At 39.5% G+C, this 18,553-nt stretch overlaps 6 protein-coding genes and 1 long non-coding RNA gene across 14 annotated transcripts; 3 read left to right on the forward strand and 4 right to left on the reverse strand.

The window, feature by feature from the left end:
• The first annotated feature begins 546 nt into the window (after window positions 1–546).
• On the forward strand, window positions 547–2,009 carry LOC111021212 (uncharacterized). The gene is given in 3 exon segments (XM_022298081.2): window positions 547–1,012; window positions 1,165–1,683; window positions 1,686–2,009. Coding segments are annotated over 3 exon segments (774 nt in total). The 5' UTR covers window positions 547–795; the 3' UTR covers window positions 1,724–2,009.
• On the reverse strand, window positions 1,325–3,164 carry LOC111021214 (uncharacterized). Of its 7 annotated transcripts, none has more exons than XR_002602806.2 (4): window positions 2,977–3,164; window positions 2,016–2,524; window positions 1,613–1,757; window positions 1,325–1,464 (listed from the first exon to the last, which is right to left on the reverse strand). It is a non-coding gene; the product is annotated as an uncharacterized LOC111021214 (long non-coding RNA). The 7 variants fall into 7 exon arrangements; XR_015789209.1 differs by lacking the exon at window positions 2,977–3,164 and adding an exon at window positions 2,800–2,970; XR_015789208.1 differs by lacking the exon at window positions 2,977–3,164 and adding an exon at window positions 2,790–2,970.
• Window positions 3,165–5,571: 2,407 nt separating this feature from the next.
• LOC111021184 (SMAD/FHA domain-containing protein) lies at window positions 5,572–7,230 on the forward strand. 2 transcript variants are annotated; one of them, XM_088120655.1, is made up of 5 exons: window positions 5,572–5,956; window positions 6,057–6,121; window positions 6,222–6,282; window positions 6,376–6,522; window positions 6,629–6,957. In XM_088120655.1, the coding sequence occupies exons 1-5, from the start codon at window positions 5,728–5,730 to the stop codon at window positions 6,685–6,687; spliced, it is 561 nt and encodes a 186-aa protein (XP_087976781.1). In that variant the 5' UTR covers window positions 5,572–5,727; the 3' UTR covers window positions 6,688–6,957. The 2 variants fall into 2 exon arrangements, with proteins under 2 accessions (XP_087976781.1, XP_022153741.1); XM_022298049.2 differs by lacking the exon at window positions 6,629–6,957 and adding an exon at window positions 6,975–7,230 and having other exon boundaries at window positions 5,587–5,956.
• Window positions 7,231–7,549: 319 nt separating this feature from the next.
• Window positions 7,550–9,737, reverse strand: LOC111021219 (GDSL esterase/lipase At1g71250-like). Its single transcript, XM_088120654.1, has 3 exons — window positions 9,038–9,737; window positions 8,263–8,880; window positions 7,550–8,180 (listed from the first exon to the last, which is right to left on the reverse strand). Exons 1-3 carry the CDS (start codon window positions 9,273–9,275, stop codon window positions 7,954–7,956), a joined length of 1,083 nt encoding a protein of 360 aa, XP_087976780.1. The 5' UTR covers window positions 9,276–9,737; the 3' UTR covers window positions 7,550–7,953.
• Window positions 9,738–9,886: 149 nt separating this feature from the next.
• LOC111021254 (geranylgeranyl diphosphate reductase, chloroplastic) lies at window positions 9,887–14,235 on the reverse strand. The gene is made up of 2 exons (XM_088120653.1): window positions 14,094–14,235; window positions 9,887–11,491 (listed from the first exon to the last, which is right to left on the reverse strand). The coding sequence occupies exon 2, from the start codon at window positions 11,372–11,374 to the stop codon at window positions 9,986–9,988; it is 1,389 nt and encodes a 462-aa protein (XP_087976779.1). The 5' UTR covers window positions 11,375–11,491; window positions 14,094–14,235; the 3' UTR covers window positions 9,887–9,985.
• Window positions 11,851–14,235, reverse strand: FBX2 (F-box protein 2). Its single transcript, XM_022298124.2, has 2 exons — window positions 14,094–14,235; window positions 11,851–13,788 (listed from the first exon to the last, which is right to left on the reverse strand). Exon 2 carries the CDS (start codon window positions 13,764–13,766, stop codon window positions 12,099–12,101), a length of 1,668 nt encoding a protein of 555 aa, XP_022153816.1. The 5' UTR covers window positions 13,767–13,788; window positions 14,094–14,235; the 3' UTR covers window positions 11,851–12,098.
• Window positions 14,236–17,066: 2,831 nt separating this feature from the next.
• Window positions 17,067–18,292, forward strand: LOC111021249 (Late embryogenesis abundant (LEA) hydroxyproline-rich glycoprotein family). The gene is made up of 2 exons (XM_022298133.2): window positions 17,067–18,053; window positions 18,145–18,292. The coding sequence occupies exon 1, from the start codon at window positions 17,239–17,241 to the stop codon at window positions 18,019–18,021; it is 783 nt and encodes a 260-aa protein (XP_022153825.1). The 5' UTR covers window positions 17,067–17,238; the 3' UTR covers window positions 18,022–18,053; window positions 18,145–18,292.
• The last annotated feature ends 261 nt before the right edge of the window (window positions 18,293–18,553 follow it).

The following is an 18,553-nucleotide window of genomic DNA, read 5'->3' on the forward strand; positions in this document are numbered from 1 at the left end:
ATTTTGACACAGTGACTCATTCGCCACTCTACGAATGACCAAGATGCCCTCGCCTTTGCTGCTTTTAGTAAAAACACGGGGAGAGAATATGGGTAAATTAGACATTTCATAACTGGTTCATTATTAAACTGCTACTATTGTCGAATTTGGGGGTGGGGATGCTTTTAATCATTTATCTTAGAAAATAGTCTCTTCTTCGTTTTTTAACAAAATTTCGAAAAGATTAATGGGAAAATTGGACAAAACATCCTCTAAAATAATAAATTAGCAAAATCGCATGATCACAAACTTAATGTGAAAAGTTACTTTTTACTTGCCAACAAAATTTTTTGTTTACTTCTACTGCCTACGATAATCAACATTATAGTTTCAAATTTTGCCAAATTTTTGTTTTTGAAACATTTATAAAACGTTACTTACTAACTAACTTTTGCAAGTACATGATATTTTTTAAATAACTGACAAAATTTGGGATTTTTTTTTTTCTTTTGAAAATTTTGCCTATATTTTTAATTGCTATTATATGATATTCTACAACCTCAGTTAGGATAAAATTTGAATAAAACTTGGCGGGTAGTATTAGGAACAACGTGGTAAAACCTCCAAAACCAAAGGCAAATAAACAAAGATTCAAAGCTTGGAGGCGAATTAACAAACAAAGATACATCTGTAAATGACGGCCATTATTCTATTCCGATCTTCAGATTACAAACACAAGGTATCTACATTCTACACCGAAGAAGCAAAAGAAGCTTGCCGCTTTCCCCATCAAGAATTTTCTTCAAACCTTTCCCAATGCTCAATCTCATAAGCAACCTCATACCCATTCCTCCTGCTTCCTCAATCTATAAAACCAACCCATCTCTTTCATTCCTCAATCCACCCAACACACCAACAGCAATCAAATTCCAAACAATGGCAGTCAATCGTCAACGAACTTATGAAGATTTTGAACCTCCGGTGGAGTCGTCACAAGAGGACGGCTGCAGCATCCTCACCATATACCTTCCTGGTTAGTCGTCCAGAGTTTCCACCTTAAATGCTACTTTAACATGTTTGGATGATCGCTCTCCTTTTGCATCACAAACTCCATAGTTGGAGTTCACCCAGATTCAAAACAAAGCACAAGGCCTTTTCTTCTAACGGTCTTCTCTCATTCTGCAGGTTTCAGTAAAGAGCAAATCCGAGTTCAGGTATCCTCCACAGGAAAGTTGAGGATTTCTGGTGAACGGCCTTATCGAAATAAGGCATGGCAGCGCTTCCACAAGGAGTTTCAGATCCCACCAAACTGCGACACGAGTAGCATCACAGCAAAGTACAAGGGCGGCATACTTCATGTCCGCCAGCCATTACGGGAAGAGTCGAAGCAACAAGCGGCGGAAGCACCCAAAGCACAGCCACCAGAACAGCAAAGTGCCAAACAAAAACAAGCAGAGGCTCCAGAGAAGAAGAGCAATGTTGCGGCTGATGGAACAGCGGAAGCGAGAATCAGCAAAGAAACAACTAATGCTTTGGAAGACAATGCAGATAAGGCTCGAAAAGACGCACAAGAACACCCAAATATCAGGGACAAGATTATGAGTCAAGCTGGGCGCTTGAAGGAGATGATTACCGGAAACATGGTGAAATTGATCTTGCCTATTTTGCTGGCTGCATTGCTCTTTCTGTACGCTAAGAGGCTGAATCGACCATGCTTGTTGGAGTTGGAGAACCTCCACAGTGAATCCTGAAACGTTCCTCACTTGTTTTGAGATATTCTGCAACAATAAAAGAATGGTCTATAATCTTTACCATAAGTTATACTGCATCAACTAAAATTGTAGTAAGAGAAGTTGACATCTTATAAGAACTTATAGAAGCAGCTCATAAAATCTGGGATTTCACATAAGAAATGCGAAGGAAGGGGAAAACTCGAGAGAGGAAGTAGTTGCCTTGCTTAAAGAGAAAAGCCACATAACTCGCTATAATGTATGCTGTAAAGAACTAATCGCTCAATCCAAAAGACAAAGCTATACATGTTAAATGAAAGTATCTGACTGTTCAAGATAGCATTGAGCTTGCTTGATGAGAAGTCCTTGCCATTTTGAGCCTTGATAATCCGAGCCCGGTCCAATAGGCATACCATACCCGAATCAAGCTCCTCCATCTTTAAGATGATTCTGCTTAAAGATGAAGCAAGCTTTCTTGAGAAGGAGGAAGCTCCTTCCCTTTGATCCTACAAAGCAAATCAAACTCAAAATAGATTTGGGAAAAGCTTTCCCCCTGAATGAAGGAGTAGTAGGTTAATGGAGCTGCGAAACTATAGTTAGTAAAAATCATGGCTGATTGGTAGCTCAGTAAACGCAGTTACATCTGGACAAAGCAAGGCCAAATAGCTCTTTTTCAGTGGCCTTCCCCATATGTATAATCATGTCTGACGTCTTATAAAAGAATGAACACTGGTGATTCTTGAGGTTGGAGAGACCAATGGGAACTCATTGGGTGTCAGTCAAAGCCTCAGCTAAACCAGTTTCTTGAATTTCATCTGCAGGAAAAAATGTTACTTCAGAAGTTTTGATGGAGAAACAAAACAGCAGTAATTTTCAAGACGAGGTCAAAGGAACATTAAACTCAGAAGCACAATAATAGATCTAAAGTTGTATGCAACTACACTTGCGAAAGGAAAGCTAAGAGAATGAGATAGATATAAGAAGTTCTGGCGTTTAGTTGAACCAAAAAGGAAAGGGCCAGAGAAATAGTGAGAATTTCTATTAGAAGCAATGTTAACTAGCAATAACAAAAGAAGTAACTGCAAAATACAAATCACAAGAGGGCTCTTTTCCTCCTGCTTTTCTGCTTCCTTTTAAAGAAAATTTCGAGTGATACAATTCACTCTGGTTTGAATGATTTTCCACAACAACTGTTTGCAATAACTCTTCAATCCTTATGAAACCCGGAAGATTCTGATCATTCAAATTCCACAAAATAAAATCTTACCCTAACACTACAGTAAACGAATAGAAACACCCAATTCATCCATGAAGATGCAGTAACTTAGGGAACAGAGAGCAGAAAAGTTTTTAACGCAAATGTAGCAGAGCGAAACCAAATTCCTAGAAAGCGGGTTCTATGTTCCAACATTGATTCGATTTCGAGGAGCACATTTCGTCGCAGTAGAATCCAAATAATCTTCTTTCTTCTTCCATATATACCCAATTACCGCTTACCATAGTAAAAGATTTTAACTTCGAATCTATACTTTACAGTTCACATATTATTGTATTGAAAAAAAAGTTTAATTAATAGGTATTACCCGTTATTAATAACATTAAGATGGACATGCATTTCGTTTTAAATTATGATTTTATGATTAATGTTAGATTCCTCCCATATCAAAACTTGGAAGATCAGCCATTTTAAGGCATGCACGATAGAAATCACATTTTCCCTGTATTTTTCTTAGAGTCAGGAAGTTTCGAAGCTGGATCTTGGGTGACAACACCCAAACCTCTTGCCACTGCGCCAATAATCGAAGGTGCGTATTTTTCTTATATAAATTAATGAATACCTCATCAACTTTTATATATGTATACCAAACTTGTAACTCTAGTATATTAAACTACAAAATTAACCTCACATACAATAACAATACCTACCATAATTTTCTTTTTAAACAAATTAAAAACCACTTATCAAATGAGACAAAAGTCTGGTCTAAATAGAACATCACTCAACTGATTAAGGGTATGTCCGAGATTTGAATCCTCACCCATGCTATTGAACTAAAAAGAAATTAAAGGGAAAGCAGGAAGAATTTGTACAAAGTTGAGAAGAAGCAGCTAGGGGAGACCATAAGTACCAAATCGGCCTCACGAAGCTCCATAAAGGAGACGGAAAACAAGGGGCACTTTTGATATTTAAATTGAATAGGGAATAGGAATACAAGGTGGATCGAATCTATAAATACTCGAAAGGGGTTAGGGTTGCGCATTATACACTATTTTTCCGCTCCGCCCCCAATACCAATACATCACTAATCACTCCTCTCCACATTTCTGCGCAAGCTTTGGTTTTTCGATGCTCCACCCAATGCTGCATTGTTCTCATTGCCTCCTCCACTGCGAAGCCGATCGCCTCGATGACTTCGTGTGAGATTCCGCCCCCATCACTTTTCGCTTTTGCATTCTCATCTCCTTCTCTGCGCCATCTTCATATGCATATTCTCTTCATCGTTAATTCCTCGCGTTTCTTTTCCTTCTCCTATCATAGTTCATAATCCCTTCTTCTCATTGCTATTCGTTTCATTCGATCCAATATTCCGCGACCTTTCGTTGTGTCACGTCATTGGTGCAAGTACCAGCCTGTTAGCAAATCGGATTTTAATTTGCTCCTTCGTATTTGATTTCACTTGCTAGTTGAATTCGATTCGTTGTTTCTGATGGTTTTTGCACTGGCAGATGCTGTTCGGGCTGCGGCAAGGTTCTTGGCCAGTTCGTTGGAGGAAAATACATCCATCACAGCCAACTACCTATACTCGATAGGGCCACCAAATTGAAGAGAAGCAAGAATGAGAATAAGAAGAAGCGGCATGAGAAAATTGTAATGGATTCCGCGGATCCGCAACTCGCGACATAAAATTTCTCTACGGCAGTTTTGGCTAATGATCGACTTAAAATCAACAATTATTTTATTTCAAATCATTACCTTCTTAATTAATTTTTTTTTAAAGAACCCGTTTTCTTGAATATTGATCATCTGACGTTTTCCGGACGTTCCAGTTTGGTGCTTTTTTTTTTTTTTTGCAATCATTAATTATGTGGTCCTCTCGTAGAAATTGGAACCAATTCTCTACAAGGATTCATATTCACAAGAACTTAGTTAGAATTGTTTGAAGTACGAATCATGAAATCATTCTTGCTTGCTATCCCTCCGATGGACGCAAAAGCAGAGGCTGAGGAGATTATTTCATTTATAATTGAATATCAAATATATCAGCTATTTATTTATTCTTCATAACAGCGGATGGAGAACATTTAAAGGCAAAATGCGAATTATGATTTTTTTTTCTAGAAATAAAATTCTCAAATTGACGTGGTAACACTACCAATTCTGTTTTACTCTTCTCCCTGAAACTTGCATGAAAGAAAATGATGAAAACATAAACAAACGGTGCATCATAAAAACTAAGTGAAATTAAAAGGTTCCGACATGCGACATCAATACATAATTATTCGTATCAGATATTTTTGGGATTCTGAGGGGTGGGTATGCATTTTCAATTATGAGGGAATTTTTAATCTCCCATCCGCCCGATTTTGTTATTTATTATGTGTAATTTTTACTAAGATAACAATGATTATGTATTGGTTTGAATTCCCTCTTTGTTATATTAAAAAAAAATTATTTACAAACTTGATTGGGTTAGAAAAATCAGAGTTTATTTATAAAAAAAATGGTAAAAAGAATGTTGTTTAATGATCAATCTAGAAAAGGAACTCAATGCACCTGATTAAGTTGATTGTGTAGTTAATTAAATTGGTGTCGAAAGAAAAACTTGAACGACTTGGCAAGTACAGAATTCATTTTTTTGTTTTAACATTTAATTTTGCATTTAATGCTGGCCACACACAGGATCAGGATGACGATCCCGATGATGGAGGGGGAATCCGAAAAGCTAAGATCCTGAAGGCTGAAGGCTGAAGGCTGAAGGCTGAAGGCGGAGAGGAGTCTTCCAAAATTTGCCAAGCCATGGAGTGCGCACTGCATTCTGTTTCTGTTTCTGTTTCTTCCTTCAAAAATTCATCCTCTCCCGCTTCCAATTCCTTTGCTCTTCCCTCCTCCCGCAGCTTCCGGCCGCCGCCGTTAAGGTTATTGCGGCATCTCAGCTTCCAGCCAAGAACACCTCTACACGCTTCCGCTTCCGCTTCCCAGTCTCAAATTCCTCAATCTTCAGCCCGTTGGATCCTCCTACCCGTTGGTCTCAGCTCACCAAAACACCACACTCATTATATTTATACTATTGTGCTGTTCGATTATATACTAATACTTGAGTTGAGGATTTCCTAATTTGATCACAGGCGATGGAGATTGGAAGCATATAGGTTCCAAGGTTGAAATGCCAGATGCTTTCGAAATTGTGTCGGTGAGTACTTCATTTCCATCACCCTCCTCAGCCTTGCATTTGCCATTTATATCAATTCAATTGCGTCTTTGGGTTTGGCTGTCGACTCCACTTAATGCAGAGTGAGGTCACTGTTGGGCGCCTTCCCGATAAAGCTGACATTGTAATCCCAGTTGCAACAGGTCATTAACTCCGATCCAAACATCAATTGCAAATACTTCCATCTGACCTCTTAATTTAATTTCAAGTTTCCTTTACTGGACTTTCGTTTGCAGTTTCTGGTCTTCATGCTCGCATCAAAAACCAACAAGACAGGCTGTTGATCACAGATCTAGACAGCACCAATGGGACTTTTATCAATGACAAGAGGCTCAACCCTGGAGTTGTTGCTGCTGTATCATCTGGGAATTGCATTACTTTTGGTACCCTCCCCCCTCCCATACGAATCCAAAATTCCTTCATTTTCCATCTTTCACTTTAGGATTGCTACTGAATGCATCTGATTATGCTTATTACCACACCATGTAGGTTGGATCCTCTATTCTTTCCTTTCAGACCCATCCATCAAAATGCCTTGTTCGATATAGGAAACTGGGTATCTCTATCTGAGAGGATCCCAACTTGGAGTTCTCTGTATAAGATTTTATACAATAAATCTTTTAGAAAATCCTTTGGCTTGGGTAGTTATATTCTTTTTGGCTTGAATTGGGGGTTAATATTGTATCTACATGCATGAGGATGAGCTTTTACATCTTGCTTAGTCCAGTGTATAGCTCAATTTAGAAAAATTAGTTGGTGCAAAGAACTTATAAGCTTCTGCATTTGTTTTGAAGACATCTCAGTGGACTAATTTGGATGTCGGTTTTGCTTTCAGGGGACATCCATCTGGCCATGTTTCAGGTCTCAAAGCTCAAGACTGTAGAAGCTGCAACCAAACTCCAAGAATCGGCGGAGCCAACCAACAACTCTGAATTGGAAACAAGTTGATAAAAATGGCACATTTTATATGCCATCTAGAGAGAGAGAGAGACAGCAAATATGTGCAAAAATCTGCACCTTCTGTATTGTTTGTAACAGTAATCTTTGCATGAATTTTTCCATATGAGTTGAGGAAAATATTGAAGTGCCAATGAGTCATCTGATAGACCATTTAGTTTAAATTGACAGTAAAGGGTCAAATTGTTAAATTTTTTTTTTTATGGACAACGGTGACTGGAGCAGAGGGATTCAAATTTAGGCTGCCTATTTCTAAACTCACTTGTCTTTGCTAATAGAGCTATTTTTATTACACAGATTATCACTAAACACTAAACTAAGTAAGTTTCACTGTTGTCTGTTTGAGAGTATTTCCATTTAGTCTAACATAACTGGTACCTTTTTTCAGAGTCAAATATTGCATCACTTGAGAACCCAAAAAAAAAAAATAATAATAATAATAAGTATTTGTAATTTGTAGATAACACCATTGTAGGAGATTTATTTATGTTATATTTAAAAATATGACAGCTTACAAGTAACAAAGTAACTAGTATAACTATAAGTTTGTAGCATAACCCAGTTTTATTTCACTGAAGCTGGACACAATTATTACCATTAATCTTTTCTTTTGTTGACAACATATAGAGCCCAACTTAACCACTTAGCAATAAGGAGTTATAATTCATTTTCTTATATTCTCTATTCCCAATTTCTAAAAAAACAAACAGAGATATCTACTTAGTGATTGATATGCAACCTTTTTTCCTTCATTTGTATGAACTGAAGTTTCATTTATCTTGCAAAGAGAGAAATTGCAATTGATCAAATGAGTTTTCGGAAACAACCAAATAACCCACGTAAATGAATGAATTGATTTAAGGCCATACCAAGTCCTGAACGGTGGATGGATGGCAGAAGCTGGAGAAGGGCTGATCAGACCACGCAGAATCCGCAAGCAGCGAATTGACAGCCCCCGTCGGATTGTACAAGTCCCACCACACGCTCCTCCCCACTCGGCTGCACGCCATCTCCATTGCCACGCATCCTATGCTCGCGTTGTACCAACCCAGCCCACAACACGCACTCTTCGACTCCTCAAATCCTACACAATACACATATCATTCATTTCACATAATATTCTTTAGGTTCATCGACAGACGCAGACGCAAACGAGATCTCCATACCGTATCGCCTTGGGCTCCCCACGATCTCCATCATCCCTTTGTACGCGTCGCAGAATACCACCCGACCCTTGCCGAACTTCACTATCTGCTTCTCCATCCCTCTGTTGTACTCTGCAACCAACTCGTTCATCTCTTTTACACATCCCTTCTCGTCGTATACAGCCCCGGGGGAGTTGCGCCACAGAGACAGCACTCGAGGAGTGCACCCCAATGGCAGTATTCCCATGCATATGATCTTCCTCGCGCCTGCTTCCTCCAGGTTTCTTATGGCGATCACCATCTGGGATACCAGCAGCCGACCAAATTCCTTGCCCTTGTACTTCAATTGCTTTCCTGTCGAGTTTAGGAGGTAGAGATTAATGAAATCGATCTCGCCGAAGGAGAGGTAGAAGACGGATGATTGGATGAAACGGTGAGCAGTGTCTTGGCCGAGATGCAGGCGCAACATCTGAATGGCGTCGAGTGCCTGACGAAGCTGTTGGTTGAGGGACTGATAGCTACGGCTGCTGCTCATAATCGTTGCTTGTGGCGAACCGAAGTTGAGGCCATTTAGGATCGCTTCAATGGATCCGTTCTGAGTGTACAGGGGTTGAGAGTATGGCACGCCTATCTTCTTAGCTGCAAGAATACGGTAGATTTTCGTCCATTTTGAATTTGGGATCAGTTGATCAGAAGATCGATGTACAAGAAACAGTAATCATAGGATGGCATTTCTTGAAGCAATTGCAGAGTATTATTATCAAGAAATGCGAACAAGAAAGAGAAAAGAGAGTACCAAGAAAGTGAGGGAGAAGAGTAGAGGCGTCGGCGTCGGCGTCGGCTTCACAAGGAAACAGAGAGAAATTGCGGTGGAGAAGAGGATAATAGAGAGTGCTTAAGCCGCAATCGACAGAAGAATCTCCCAACAAGTACATGGCGGTGACATTGGATACTTGAGGTGGATCTGCAACTCCAACTGCAACTGCCACCATCCCCAATAACACACCAATCAACACCTGCTCCTCCACGCCCATATTATATAATTCCTTTAATTTCAGATTCTTCAGTTCTTCCTTCTGTTTCCGTTTCTGTGTCGCTACTTGGAAGTAGAAGACGTAGAAGAAGGGTTGGTGTTCTGTTCAACTGTTGTCTTCATACGAATGTGAAACTCATACCACTAATTTGGTACAAAATAAATCATTATTTCCATAATTACTAACCATTTGGTACCCACTTTTCTACCTTTAAAATTCATGCACGTATTCAAACATTCATTGCCTAGTACAATTCTAACTCGTTTTCATCTTCAAGCTGCCGTCAATTAACATGAATTGTTGTAATAAAATTTTGTAAATTAATCTTCACAAACCTCGTGTGTTCTAGCTAACTAGATATAGCTTCCGCACTTCACGCGTGAGGATGAGCTTTTACATCTTTCTAAGTTCACAGTATAGCTCAATGTAGAAAAATTAGTTGGTGCAAAGAAGTTATAAAACTTGTGCATTTGTTTTGTATGCATTGAGATGTCTGTTTTGCTTTTAGGGGACATACATCTCATCTGGCCAAACTCCATAGTAACTCTGAATTGGAAACAAGTTGAGAAAAATGGCGCATTTTCTAGTGCACTGTTGCAGCAGGGTTGTCCTTTAGAGTATGCAAACTCTTTGTTATTTAATTTCCATTCCATGAAAATAAGAATTCCAAGCAGAAAAGAAGGTACATACATGATACATGATACAACTAACTAGAAGAAAGCCATCCTCCGGCTCCCACTTCTCCCAACAATCTCACACTTAATGAGACTTCCGACGGTGTTCCACATCAACTTTGCGTCTTCCCATCTGCTCCCCTCTGCTAATCTTTTGTACAAATAGCTCTCGAACGTCATTCTCTGCACATACTCGTTTCCGCACATCTCCACCAGTGCTTCCCTGCCAGCGTTGTCTCCGTAGAATACCCTCTGCAACACATCCAGAAACCTGAATGTTCCCGCGTACTTCCCGTCCCATTCTCTCAGGTACTCTCTCTTCAGATCCCTCTCTCCGATCATCCTCTCCCCGCCCTCCGATGCCCTCACCACCGCCTCCCCGCACATTCTGCCTGATTTCGCCGCAAAGTATATTCCCTCCCCCGAGCATTTCGTCACGTACCCTGCCGCGTCCCCCACCAGCGCCACCCGCCCTCTCACCCGCCTCGCCCGCGGGTGCTCCGGTATCGGATGTGCCTCTACTTTCATCACCCTCCCCCCGCCGATCTTATGCTTCGCTCTCTCTCGGATCCCTCTTTGGTACAGCTTTATGTCCTGCCTCGAGCACACCGTCCCCGTCCCCACCGCCACGTGGTCGCACTTGGGAAACACCCACGCGTAGAAGTCCGGCGACACATCGCTCCCCACGTACATTTCCGCCAGATCCTCGTAGTATTCCATCTTCTCGTCTGGTAATTTGATTCTCTCTTGGAAAGCGATCGCGCACGAGTAATCTCCGGCGTCTATCGACTTCGCTACTCGGCTATTGGCCCCGTCCGCGCCGATCACCACATCCACGGCCAACGACCGCCGGGAGCTGTCGGCCGTGTAATGCACGACATAGGGTGCGTTGGAGGAAGCAGGGAGCTCGAGATTGAGCACCAGACCGTGGATGAGATTTGCGCCGTTGGACTGGGCGCGGGAGCGGAGGAAGGAATCGAGCACTTCACGGCGTAGCATGGGTATGAACTCGTGGGGCTTCAAGGTTTTTCCGAAGTCGACGGCGAGGTTGGAAGGGGAGATAATTTTCATCCGGGTGACATGGCGATCGATGAGATGAGCGGGGATGTCGAACTCGCTTAGCATGCAGAGAGGGAGGGCGCCGCCGCAGGGCTTGGCGGAGGATGGGCTGCGCTCGAACAGGTAGGTCTCGACGCCACCAGCTGCAAGAGCTTCCGCGGCGGAAGATCCGGCGGGGCCACCACCGATGACGGCAGCTCGGAGCTTGCGGCCGACGAGAGGGGCATTGTCGGATTTGGAGGAGGTAATCTTGAAGGAATGGGAGTGTGAGGAGGGAGAGCGGGTTGTAGCTGTTAGAGAAAGAGAGGAGAAAACCTGGAGGGAGGTGTGTGGTGATGCAGCAGCAGCCGCCATTGAAGCTATCATTGCTTCTTCGTTGGAATTGGGGATTTAGGTTTCCTTTGCCGGCTGTGATCTGTTGGAATGCTCCCTGCTATGCTTTATATATAAAAGAAAAATATTGAAGCCTTGCCATTACCACAGCTACAGGCGACCAACCCTCATTAGATTTTATTTATTTATTTGGAATACAGAAGCTCGTATTTAAAATTCATGCATGTATTCTATAACTCGTTTTCTTTTTTCAATTTTATAAATTTCTACACAGATGGCCCTTGAAAACTTGCTAATAAACAATCTCCAAGGGAAGTAATAGAACCTGCACTATGGTTTACAATACATTATTCATAATTTTTTTAACAATATTTCTTATTGCATTATGTTTCCCATTTCTAGTCACTAGTTATAATGTTGTAAAAAGTAATCAAATTGACATCCATACAATTTATAAAATAAAAAGAAGAGTAGAATAATTAGTGGTGAAAAAAAAAAGGAGAGCGAACTGAACTAAAAGCAGATGCATTCAGTTTACGTGAGAGAGAATTTTTAAGCTTTCATCATTTTGTTTTGAGGATTTTTATAAAGTGACATGAGCGAGCCAAACTACAATTCGAGAAGCTCATGGGAGGGGAACAAAATCATCAAATAGCCGGTGCTTGAAATTGAGGTACAGAATTAACAACTAAAATTCACTGCTGCTACCAGCTTACTTCAAATTAAAATTGAAGGAAACAGATAATGATTCAATCGCCTAAGCTTTAAGCTTTCCACTCATTCCCCGTTTGCTGTGCCAAACGCTAACACGATCGCTGTTCAATGGTGTTTTCTTGGCCGCAACCGAGCACTGATCACTCCTACCACCACCACCTTTGGTGTTCATTTCTATTTGAAGCCTACGCCGCCTCATCCTATTCTCTAACCTAATTCCTCTTAGAGCACGAGCTCTCCTTTCAGTTTCCAGAGCCTGCGAAAAGTTCCAGATCCTCACAACACCTTCCTCTCCTCCACAAACGATTCGATCCGCACCAATATCCACACCAAACAAATTGCTCCCAAATCCGTGCAACATTCTCTGCGGAGGCTCCACACTGATACTCCTGGCATGCTGTCCCACGGAATCTCTCTTCCACAAAGTTCGTGTCCTCGTCCTAAGCAATGCTCTCACGTCAATGAGTGAGAGTTTCCCATCACTTGAAGCTGAAACCAGCCACGGAAACTCAAATGCTAGGGAATAAACTGGACCCGAATGAGGAATCCATGATCCAACAAGCTGAGTGGTTGTATCAACACTGCGGTTAGTAATATCAAACATGTGAATTGCACCATCTTCCCCTCCAGTAAATAGAAAATCCCCTGTATGGCTTCGTGCCAAGGCATAAGCCTTGCCAACATGAGCATCATGAATGATAGTAGCCAACTCCCCACTACTAGTATCCCAGACGTATACATCGGAACCTGATGTGCTGGCAACCGTAGTATCATGAGGGACTAGTCCCCAAACCCAGTCACCGTGCCTCAAGATCCTTAAGCACTTTTGTGAAAACCGATCCCATACTCGAACAGTCATGTCCCACGAACTGCTATAAATCCTTGTTAGGTCCAGAGCAAGTGAGGTTATGGGTCCCTCATGCTCCCAAAGCCGGAACTCAGTATTGTGATTTTGAGGGCCTTTCACATCAAACAAGTGAGGAAGCCCCTCTATTGCCTTCCAACAGTGGATAAAGCCATCAGTACCTCCAGCAACCAATAACTTTCTATCAGCTGCAAGTGCACGAATGGTACAACCAAGTGATCGCGATGAAACAATGGATAATCCTTCTTCCAAGCCCCAGATTCTCACAATTGAGTCATATCCAGAAGTAAATATAAGTTTTGCAGAAGCCAGAAGAAACACTGTACGAACTGCTTCAGTATGACCATGCAAAACCTCCATACTGTATCGTCCCATAAAAGTCCTGCTCCTAAACTCTCTCTCCACAAAAAGATCTTTCCATGACTTCTCATCGGGAAATCCAGAAGCGGCCACAGGTGCCGATGCAGCTGGAAGTCCCCATCTCTCGCTGTAGAATTCTTTCCACACATGGTGTTCAGATGCTAGCCTATGAAGAATCGTCGACGCACAAGATACAATGCCAAGCTCCTTTGGATCAAGGCAGTTCAAAATCTCAGATATAATTGCAGGCGGAAGGTCGGTAATTGACCGACAACCAATGGGTACAATTTTAGAGACTGACTTCGGAGTAGATGAAGTAGTATTTCCCTTTTCCAAGCCAAATTCCGATGTGCCAGATAGAATTCCCTCCGGTTTGCCTTTGAGGTTGAAATAACTTGATCCAGCGGTTGATTTTTCACAATAATTTTTCGCAATAACTCTTGAATCCTTATAAAACCCGGCAGACTTCTGGCATTCAAATTCCATAAAAATAAATCTGACCCTAAGACTAGAAGGAACGAATAGGAACTTCAAATTCAACCACGAAAATGCAGCAAATCAGGAACCGAAATCGAGAAGAAGTTTTGAACCCAAAATCTATCAGCAAGAAAAAAATGAAACCTAATCACAGAAAAAACCCTAAGGGAACAAAGGGAGGAAACCAACAAGGATCGAACTGCAAAAGGAAGATGAAAGAGATACAGAAATTGGGAGACGAGTAGAAGCAACAGAATCTAATCCTAAAAAATCCAAAAACCAGGGTTACGCGAAGACATACGGATTAGAGAGATTGAGATTGACGATAAACGATACCTGGAAGAGCAGGGAGGAAGGCGGAGCAGACGATCCTTGTTGGAGGATGGAAAGTGCGTTTAGTTTGGGATCTAGGGATTTGCAGAGGAAAGAGGAAGAGAGAGAAAGGCCATAAAACAAAACGAAACAAGGAAGGGCAGAGGGTGCGGATGAGAGAGAGGGAAAATTAGGGATGTGAATTGTGCAGTTATCGCCTACCCTCCGATTCAGCTTCCTTATCGTATACATTAATAATTTATTATTTATCAGTATCACACATACTTCAAATCAATTTTTATGAAATTACTTTACGTCGGAATAAATGTTGTAAATACCATATCCTTCCAACTTGCGTGACGAACAATACTGGAATATAATTTTTCAAACACTTTAAACTTTGCTTACTGGGTGGATTTATATTTATTATATGTAGTTTATACGAAATTCTCAACAAAAATAATAATAGTAATATTAATAAATAAACTGGCGCCTATATTTAATGCTTCTTTTTTTATTATTATTATTACAGTGCCTATATTTACTCTGGTCCTGGTGCAAATGTTTGGAGGAAAAGGAAAAGCCCCACTGACGACAAATTCAGTGCAATGGTTTGGCATGTAATTTAAAATTGGTCCTGGTCCAACCATGGCTAATTTAAATTTGATTGGAAGATACATCTAAATATGGTAAAATATTATTTTGGTCTATATATTTTCAACTTTAGTTCACCCCAATTACTATACTTTCAAATGGTTCTTCTTGATCGTGTAATTTTAAAAAGTGATAACTTTTGTCTCTATTTTTAAGATTTCAACACAATTATACCCATACGAAAACCTTTTGCTATGAAATACTCGTTACATTTCAAAAAAATATACTTAGTATAATGTTGGATTGAAATTGTTTTTTGTTTAATACTTGTGGGATGATAAAAATCAAACAATGAAGGCAATTAGCTCCTCATTCACTTATTTCTATGAAAAAACACACGTCTTACTTAATTAATTTTGCTCCAATTTACAGAAAGTGTTGAAGTTGATGGTCAATTTACTTGGTGGCAAGTTTATCCAAAGCATAAGAAAATTTTGAAGTCCCCCAAATTTAAGTGATACATGAATTAGGTCATTGTATCGTGTGCTCCCTAGTCCCTACACCGCATTTATTTCAATTTCCAAATTCCAATATATATTGAAATTTTGAGATGGCATATGGGCCGGGTGGCGTGCCAAGAAGAATAAGTGAGCCGCGTAAGCTGAAGTCAAACGTAGTAGGTGATCAAAAAATAACCAAAGTATACATTAATTAATTACTATAAATAATTTCAATGTGGATGTTAAAAAGAAAAAAAAAATAATAAATGGAGCAGCCTTTCAGGACCTTTCTCTCCCTCTCTTCTTTCTGTATTTCCTTCATGTAAAACATATCGGTAAAATTCAATTTTATGCTATATTTGAAAAATAAAAGTTATGATTTTCTAAAAATACATATTAATTTTGGTGTAAAATTTCTCAATATTTTTTTCTCTTCCTTCTAAAATAAATTTTAAAATTCGTTTGATTACTTGGAAGATTACATATATATAATTTATATGTTGAAATAAATTCTAAAAAAGACGTGTATCAGCAAAGTGTCACACAAGTTGAAAAGTGTGAAGTGATATAAGGTAATCTATTGAAATAGGTTGAAAGAGGTGTATTATGCAAATAAATCTATAATTTAGAATTATTAAAAAAAATCCTATATAATTGAGCCCCTAAAATCATAAGTACTCAAATGTGAATAGTTTCCATCATTTTAAAAATAGGATCGCCCATAAAAAAAGGAACTGTAAAAAAATGTCATTATTTTTTTAAGGAATAGAAATTGTCAACTTAATATATATATATATATATATATATATTTATTTATTTATTTATTTATTTATTTATTTACCGTGTTTTCTAGAACATGATCACCAAGCAGCCCTAAAGATTTATTGTTTATTGATGTGTAGCATTTTTTAATATTTTTTATTTATTCTGGAGAGAGATAGGAATTAATGAAGCAACAATAGCATCATGAAAAATACCTTTTTTTTTGGTGAACTACTTCAATTATATATCGTCTCCTTCTGAACCTCAACTAAATTATTCACATGCTTACCACACCCACCTCCACTCTCTACACCGAAACATTATTTTACTCAATATATTAAACCCAGCCTTTAATTATAAGGGTTTGAGTATCAATTACAACTTAAACATACCGTAATTAACTACACTTAAACATATCGTAATTAACTATAAATCATAGAAATATATTTGGCTCATGGATGGGTACCGATTTTGTTTTCACCATCATTAAATATTTGATAACTAGAGAGAAAATTGTTAAACATATAGACTATTTAAAAAAAATAATGGTTAAAGCAAACGTAACTTGGTAATTATTTACATATATCTCAAACCAAGAGGTTGTGAGTTCGATCATCCACTCCCACGTATTGTACTGAAAAAAACAAATAATGAGATGTTAATTATTCAACGAGAGGGTAGACAATATTTGATCTTTACCAATTAAGAGCAAAATAAGTTTCTAAATCATATACATTTGAGACATTTAATGATTTAATTTGGACACATTTAAGTTTCTAAGGCAAAAAAATATACAAAAACATATTTAATATTATAAAGTCTCTGCACTATATATTCAGATGAACGACTTTGAGAAGTAAAAAAAAAATGAATGACTTTGAAAGTTCGGTTGCCTGGTTTATTTTTTCTCGACTCGCTTCTTCTAGTTCCGTTCCGACCTTCTAATGCTTCTTCTGATACGCATCAAAAGTCATATATAATTTTCAACCAACACTTTAGTCAACATTTTTAATTAATATAACTACAAAAATACGAATAGCCTTCCTTTTTTCTTTTATTTTACTTTTGAAGCCACATCCTAAAAGTCAAGTATTGGAAGCTAAAAAGTCATCTCACATGTTTTTTGAGGACCGAGCATCAAATTTTATATATCTAATATATGTATATATATACGTTACCATAGCAGAGGTGAGAGCTCTAATATTTCTGTAGAAGATTTCTTATTTCGTGCCAGTTTTTGTTTTGATTTAATTTGTTCTTCAATAATATCAGTTCCGATCTCGTACCTTTTGATCGCGTCCGTCCGTACGTCCATGGCGGAGAATCAAAAGATACATCCCGTCCACGTGGATCTGGAGGCACCACAGACGACGGCAACTCCGGCCACCGAGCCCTTGGTGCCGCGCGGAGCCGAGAAATCCGACGACGGAGGGCGGCGCACTGCCGATCAACATCCTCCTCCGTTCCGGCGGACGATTCCGGTGATGCACTCGAAGCCGCCGAAGAAGAGGCGAAGCTGCTGTTGCAGGTGCCTGTGCTGGACCTTCTCAATTCTAGTCCTCCTTCTGATTGCGATCGGAATCGTGGTCGGAATCCTGTACCTGGTTTTCCGGCCGAAGCTTCCGGAGTACTCGATCGACAAATTGCAGGTGACGCAATTCGCCCTAAGTGGAAACGACAGATTGGACGCGACTTTCAATCTAAATCTGACGACCAGGAACCCTAACAAGAAGATCGGAATATACTACGAAGGAGGAAGCCACATAAGCGCGTGGTACAGAGGAACGAAACTGTGCGAAGGGGCTTTACCGAGATTTTACCAAGGGCATCGGAACACGACGGTGCTGAACGTGCCTCTGGTGGGAGTAACGGAAAACGCGACGGCGCTTTTGACGACGCTCCAGCAACAGCAGCAACAGAGCGGAAACATTCCGTTGAATCTGAACGTGAAACAGCCGGTGAGGATAAAGCTTGGGAGCTTGAAGCTGATGAAGGTGAAGTTCTACGCGAGTTGTAGGCTGTTGGTTGATAGTGTTTCAGCAAATAACGACATCGCCATTAAAGACAGTAGCTGCAACTTCAAGCTGAGGCTGTAGGATAATACGCGATTCGACTCCTTCCTACTGTGGTATTAAATTATTTATATTTATTGTATTAGTTTGTATCGTGATTTGTTATCATTTTTCTGTTAATTAATTATTTTCTTTTCGGATTATTAGATAGAGAGGGGTTGGATATTGTCTCACTTTCACACGCGTATGTACATATGATGCCTATATGAGGTTTGGATACATTTTGTTTTTCTTTCACACAATATCTATGATTTTATACATATTTTAAAGTCTACTTTTGTTATTTTTACTTTCTTACTGAATTTTTAAATATTCCACTCTGGTCTAAATTTGGTATAAAATGTTATTTTGTATATACATTGGGTTATATTGAGTTGTTTTTTTTTTCAAATCCAAATCCGATTTTTGGTAAAAACAACAAAAATCAACAACATGATCATAATGTTCTAATTGCATAAAGTGCAAACAAAGTCTCGCATTATTATGGAGAATAATATCATCTATAGTATACAGTTATTAGTACATAGGTAATGACAATTATCTTCATTTATATATT

The sequence above is a fragment of the Momordica charantia genome, assembly GCF_013281855.1.
Source record: "Momordica charantia cultivar OHB3-1 chromosome 2 unlocalized genomic scaffold, Mcharantia_2.0 BLBB01000002.1, whole genome shotgun sequence".
Taxonomy (NCBI): Eukaryota; Viridiplantae; Streptophyta; class Magnoliopsida; order Cucurbitales; family Cucurbitaceae; genus Momordica; species Momordica charantia.

Excerpts from the sequence above, each read along its gene's own strand:
- LOC111021184 (XM_022298049.2), top strand. The coding sequence starts at position 5,728 with ATGGAGTGCGCACTGCATTCTGTTTCTGTTTCTGTTTCTTCCTTCAAA. Across the intron at positions 5,957-6,056 it reads TTGGATCCTCCTACCCGTTG|GCGATGGAGATTGGAAGCAT; the intron begins GTCTCAGCTCAC and ends ATTTGATCACAG. Across the intron at positions 6,283-6,375 it reads TGTAATCCCAGTTGCAACAG|TTTCTGGTCTTCATGCTCGC; the intron begins GTCATTAACTCC and ends TTTCGTTTGCAG.
- LOC111021219 (XM_088120654.1), bottom strand. The coding sequence starts at position 9,275 with ATGGGCGTGGAGGAGCAGGTGTTGATTGGTGTGTTATTGGGGATGGTG. Across the intron at positions 8,881-9,037 it reads TCTTCTCCCTCACTTTCTTG|CTAAGAAGATAGGCGTGCCA; the intron begins GTACTCTCTTTT and ends GTATTCTTGCAG. Across the intron at positions 8,181-8,262 it reads GGGGAGCCCAAGGCGATACG|GATTTGAGGAGTCGAAGAGT; the intron begins GTATGGAGATCT and ends TGTATTGTGTAG.
- LOC111021254 (XM_088120653.1), bottom strand. The coding sequence starts at position 11,374 with ATGATAGCTTCAATGGCGGCTGCTGCTGCATCACCACACACCTCCCTC.
- FBX2 (XM_022298124.2), bottom strand. The coding sequence starts at position 13,766 with ATGGAATTTGAATGCCAGAAGTCTGCCGGGTTTTATAAGGATTCAAGA.
- LOC111021249 (XM_022298133.2), top strand. The coding sequence starts at position 17,239 with ATGGCGGAGAATCAAAAGATACATCCCGTCCACGTGGATCTGGAGGCA.